This window comes from Malaclemys terrapin, chromosome 24 (assembly GCF_027887155.1).
Source record: "Malaclemys terrapin pileata isolate rMalTer1 chromosome 24, rMalTer1.hap1, whole genome shotgun sequence".
NCBI classification, from domain to species: Eukaryota; Metazoa; Chordata; order Testudines; family Emydidae; genus Malaclemys; species Malaclemys terrapin.
In genome coordinates, this window is record NC_071528.1 from 13,507,514 (window position 1) to 13,513,513 (window position 6,000).

At 50.9% G+C, this 6,000-nt stretch overlaps 1 protein-coding gene across 1 annotated transcript in view; it reads left to right on the forward strand.

Moving 5' to 3' along the window:
- EFNA2 (ephrin A2) overlaps positions 1–4,932 on the forward strand; it is a 149,857-nt gene extending 144,925 nt beyond the window's left edge. Inside the window, exon 4 of the mRNA XM_054013892.1 lies at positions 826–4,932. Within this exon, the coding sequence (XP_053869867.1) occupies positions 826–944 (119 nt within the window). The 3' untranslated portion in view covers positions 945–4,932. The remainder of the gene's footprint in view (positions 1–825) is intronic.
- The last annotated feature ends 1,068 nt before the right edge of the window (positions 4,933–6,000 follow it).

Sequence of the window (6,000 nt, forward strand, 5' to 3'; positions counted from 1 at the left end):
CAGAGATCAAGGTGGGACCTGATGTAGGGAGCAGATTATCCCACATCATTAACCCATGTCTGGGTTCCTACATCATCTTCTTAGTGTCTAGTATCGGCCACTGTGGGAGACAGGATACTGGGCTAGATGGCTCTTGGATCTCATCCTCTCTCGCAGTTCCTATGTTCCTATTAGGATGATTTATTCTTTCACAGCATCCGTAAGTATGGTCTGGGCCCCTCCCAGAGCAGCTAGAAATGCTCATAGTCCCAGCTCCAAAGAGCTTTACAATCTCAGACACCAATCCTGCAATCTCAGTGTTGAGTTTATCGCCACTCTTCTAATATTTGGTGGGTTTCTTTAAAGCCCCAGTTCCTGGAGTCATGTGATTAGGCAAGGCTCTCAACTCTCATTTAAACCTCCTAATAAAGTATGGTTCTCACATTGCTGGCTACGGAAAAAAGCTTGTAAATGTGACCCCGCCCCCCCGCCCCCAAGGAGGCAAATAAAATCCGGAAAGCAAATGAAAAAAGAACTTAATAGTTGTTCCTTTAAAATTTCATGATTTTTTGGGGGGGTGGGAGGTGCTCATGATTTCAGAACCCAGGAGGTTGACAACCTTGCAGTTGGCTCAGACCTCTGCAGGCACCACGGATGTGATCCAATGCTGGAGGACCACAGCACAGACCCCCAGTGGGCCTGATCCTGGGAGACAGCCAAACAATTCTGTGAGGTGCTAAGCACCCCCTGTTGACCGTGCTCAGCACATTGCAGGATCAGGCCCTACAGCTTCCCAGGTGGGCATTTTGTGGTCTGACATATGTCTCTTTTCTTCCCCCTTCACAGATGACTCCCTGTACGAATCTCCGGAGCCTATTTTCACCAGCAATAACTCCTGCTGCAGCCTCAGGGTCCCGCACCTCATCCTCGTGGTGCCGGTGTTTTGGACTGTGCTCACTTCCTAGCCCCGAGAGGAGAAAACAGAGGAAGAGGGGAGCGGTTTGGCAGGGAAAGGAGGAGAGAGACGGACACACGCAGGTGAAGAGACGTGTTCTGTCGGCCTCCGGAGAGAATGAACCCTCTCGAGCCAGCCTTTTGCTTTGTTTTTTAAAAAGTTTTTTCTCTTTCACAATAACCTTTGAACTGCGACTCCTGAGCCGGGAGGTGGGGTTGGGCAGGGGACACGAAGAAGGATTTTTTCCCTATCCCGGCCTTATTCCCAGCTCGGAGAATTTCTGTTCCTGGCGTGGATTCGCTTGGAAGAAGGCTGCAAAATTTCTACCGATGTACAAAATATAACACCCCTGCCCCGCTCCCCAGCCGTCTGGTTTGGAGGTGGGGGCGGGGAATGACAAGATAACAGTGGAAAAGCGCAGCGTGGGATCGGCGCTGCTTTCCTGCTTCCGGGACGGCCCACTTTTCATGGTGCTGGGCTCAGCTCGCTTTGACCCTCCTTGTAGGATTTTGCTTTTGAAATTTCTAGACCAAATATTAGAATCCTTTTATTATTATATTTTTTGTGTGTGCTTTTCTTGCACTTCTTGAGACTTAGCCACAAAACGAACCCCCCTCCCCCGTCTGTGGTTCAGAAATCTCCGTGGGCAGCATTCCCTTCCAAGCCTTCAAGGGAATGCAGGATCAGGGGCTAACTTGGGCTTTCCTTCCCGGGTTTTCCATGATGCTCAGACAGATTCAGTCCCTGGCTCCAAGCAGGGGAGCTGGTGGCTGGCGAACAAACAAGGTGCCTGGACTCTGGGACGGGCCGGATCCGGGCCGAGAACGACAGTGCTCACAGCTTTTTTGCTTTGGAGTCTTTCCCAAACTAGCCCAGCTGTTTGCCATTGCTGGTACCATGGGACTCAGTGCCACCTGGCCAGAGCGGTGCCAATACCTTACTGCTCCTTTCAGGCCTGTGTTTTGGAGGCAGGGGGCCAGATGGAAACAGGCCATCAAAGGCTTTTTGGAGGAGCGCTGACCTGGCTTGGTTGTCAGAACGACTGTACCGTTTTCATGGATATGTGGGTTGTTTCTTTGGGCGGGGGGAGGGTCGGGAGGGATGGGCAAGTATACAAATAAGCCAGCCAAATGTAATTGACCCTGCAATTGACGTCCTTGGCAAAGCAAGGAGCAACGCCTGCAGAAGGGTTACTGGGAGAATGGGTGGGGAGGGGGCTTTGCCACGGAGGTCACCGAGAGCAGGATCAAAAATCTAGTTTGGGAAAGTTGAGCAGGAAGGCTGGAGGGGAGGGGAGGGGGGTTTAATGTCAGGCATGTAACCAGTCTGCTGGCAAGTGACAGCCGGCGATTAGTGTAGGGGCTGGGGCTGGAATTTAGAAGGGGCTCTGGCTGGTTACCACCTCCCCATGGAGCAAAGGGGAATTAAGTGGGCAGGGGATGCAGAGGGAGCCTAGGTCCTTCGGAGGGCATCTGGGCAGAGCCCTGCCGTAGACCACGCGAGCCACTAAACTAGGCCGTGTGCAGGTGAAATTCACCCTCTTGGGTTCCCAAAGCTAAAAATTCCGCCGGTTGAAATCAGCATCGCTCCACGGACTTACGTCCGTTGACGCCAGCTGAGGATCCGGCCCCAAATCTTTGCCTAGTACCTTCCTCCTCTCTCATCGCTGACTCCGTACTTGGGTTTTTAATTCGCTCCCAGCGCTGATGGCAGCCTTCCCCTCCCTACTTCCCCCAAGTCCCTTAGAGAAAACAGTGCCCCTTCCTACATAACCCCGCTGATCCCAACACGGATCCGCGTCACCAGCCCTGCCATTCCAATTCCCCCTCCTGTGGCCACTGCTTCTAGACACGTGGAGCAGAGCAGCCCCGTCTGTCTTGTCCTAACCACCGCCCCGCGCAGCTCAGTGATCCCCGGCTGTATTACAGATGCAAGCAAGCTGCTAATCAGGCTGAGACAGCAGGAAAGAGAATGGAGCTGACCTGAGGGGGTGGATCTCTATGAAGTTTTCCCTGGGCATCCTTCCTTCCCTTTATGAGTCTCCTTCGATCCTGCACATCCTGATGGCTTGTTCCTCCGTTGCGCTGTTCCTGGCTTGGAGTAACTGCTGGCTTGGCTTTCTTTGCTTTAAAATAAAGCCGCCGATTGGCCCCACACTTCGGAATTCAGATGATTAAATGGGGCCCATTTTGCAAAATTCAGATCCCCATCCAAGCCTGGATCTCAACCCCTCCTGTCCTTACATCCGGGGACAGTCTGCATCTAGGGTTTTGGCACAAACCCATCTCCAAATAAAACCCCACTTCCTGATTTCTGCCCCTTCTCCTGCGCTATGGGAGGATTTTGGTGATAAAAGGAAGTTACATTCCAGGGAAAAAGAACTAAGAAAGCGGGACAAGCAAAGGGACATGGAAGAGTTGGTGGTGGGGGAAAAGCGAATGGCTGATTCTTCCTCGCACATACCTGTGCCCATTAGAGAAGAGTCCAGCAAGGTGCTGGCAGAATGCTAGTCTCTCTCCAAGGGATGCAGTGGATGGGTTTGGGGCTGGGGAGGAGGGACCGGGGGGGAGATTTGCATCACCTTCTAAAGCAGGAGCCATATCTGCGGGCGCCTCCATCGCTGCCCGGCTCCCCCCACCGCGAAGGCAGAACTCGAGTTGTCTCCTTGCTCCCGGAAATAGAGTGTAGATTTAAAATCACAATCTTAATAATAGTACAAAAAACGGTCTTTCTGCGGATGTCTTTTTCAATCGCGCACAGAAACCGTCAGTTTCTACAGCATCTGTCTGTGAGCCCCAGGGACCGAACCGGAGCGGGCGTTATACTGGTCTTTCTGTAAATATAGCCAGCAGGCGTTATACTGTGACAGGTTTTTGGTTTGTTTTTTTTATATATCGTTGAGAATGAATTTTATGGAAGGTTTTATGTTAATTTTATTTCGTTTTTATTTTGTAGACTAGGAAGCTAAAAACTCGCAATAAGCTCATCTTGACGATCAACAATTCCAGCTCTGCTTCCCCTCCCTCCCGGCCCCCCATTGTATCTAGACCAGGGAACGTTTTCTTAAAGGCAGACGAAAGCCCCACTTTTCTACATGCGTCACCCTCCTCCCTGTCCGTAGGGGGCCAGACTTGGCTTCCCTGGCTCAAACCGAGTAGCTTTGCTCCAGGAGTCAGCCAATGGAGTAAAGAGGGAAGGGCGGCTGGCCTGGCACCCAGGAGACCAGAATCTGGTGTGACCTTTGGACCGGATTCAGCAAGGGACGGAAACACACAAGTGATCCTGGAGGTCAAGGGAACTACTCATGTCCCTGGGTTTAAATCATTTGCCGACTCGTCAGGGATTTTCAAAGGAGCCTGAAGGATTTTAAGTGCCCAGCTCCCATGGACAGTCAGTGCCTCCTTTAAAAATCCCAGCCTCAGTGCCCCCGCTGGTAATAATACTTCCTTTGTCTACCTTGTGTGTTGGGGCTCAATCCTGGACAGACAGGCTCACCCAGAGCCCGCTTTCAGGACAAGGGGCTTAGGCTGTAAACTCGTGGGGGCAGGGACTGTGAATGTACAACCTCTAGCACAATAAGGCCCCCATCTTGGTTGGCTCCCGTAATATAAATAATCTCGGGACCGCAGCAGTGGAACAATGGCAAAATCGGGCTTTTGGTCTGTGGTATATATGTTATATATATATAGTACAGCGACTGTGAGAGAAGAAAGAAAAAGCAAACAAGTGAAGCTCTAATTTAAAAAAATGGGGGCTGGGGGTTTTTTTGTTTGTTTTTGGGGGTTTTGGTTTGGTCTGGGGGTTTTTGGTTTTCCATTCGGGGATGAACCCATCTTACGGGAACTGTTTTTCGCTTGTGGGTCTCAGCTCAGCCTAGCTTGGTTCTTAGACATGCAGCTTTCGTTCTAGACGTCGTGCTGATGGTAAACCCGATCACAACTTCATTTGGAGTCTGTATTTTTTTATAATAAAATAAAAATAAATGTCATGTGAGTCCATTGCTTTCGAGACCTCCTGCCTTTTCCTCCACCCACCCTTTTGGCATGTCCAGTTTTCTGCTTCACTTGGATTATTGTCTTTTTGATTTCTGTTGAGTGTTTTCTTCCCCTCCCTGCAAATACCAGCGCTGACAGACAATATCTTCCAGGGCCAAGAGTAAGGGAATGGGAGTCAGGAGTCCTGGGTTCTTTTCCCCACTCCAGGAGGACATGTGCTCTAGTGGCCAAACAGGGAGTTAGGACTGCTGGGTTTTATTCCCTGCTTTGGAAGGGGAGTGTAATCTAGTTTTTTGAGCAAGGAATTTGGATTCAGGGCTCCTGGGTACTGTCCAAGCCCCCACCCACCTCCTGACTTGCTGTCGGACTTTGAACAAGTTACTTAAAAGCTCTGTGCCTCAGTTTCCCCCCTCCCCCCAAGGTGCTCAGCTTTTATTGGGCCATATACATTCCTTAGATATTTACGGATAATATTTCCCTACCTGGGAAAGGGGTGGAATTATTGATTGTTAAGGGCTTTGAGCAGCGCAAAGTGCTGTTGTTTTGTAGTTGATCCCTTCACGTCACAATTAAGTAGCGTGGTGAGTTAATTAGTGTTAGAAGGCCAGAGCCACCGGACGAGCCAAGAAACGAAATCCCCAAAGGATCAAAGAAATCAGGAGCCCATGAGAGCCGGGAATATTGCTGAAGCGGGAGTGAGGCAGACGCTTGTGACAGTCACGCTGACGGCAGCCATCACCTAGAAAGGAAATGACTGCAACTCACCTGCGATGGGCGCAATGCTGTGAGAAGAGGTGTGGCCTGGGGGTTAAGGCAGTGGGTCCACACTCAGGAAATGTAGGTGCAAATCCCAACCCTGCCCCAGGCTTCCCAGGCAAGTTGCTTTGTCTCTCTGTGCCTCAGTTTCCCCATCTGTAAAAGCAGAATGCTAATCTTCTGTCTTGTCCACTGAGATTGTAAGCTCTTTAGGGCAGGGTCTGTCTCTCACCGAGGGCAGCACCTGACACAAGGGGGCCCTGCTCTCAGTGGGAGCCTCTACAGTACACATGACAAGACAGCCCCAGGCACCTA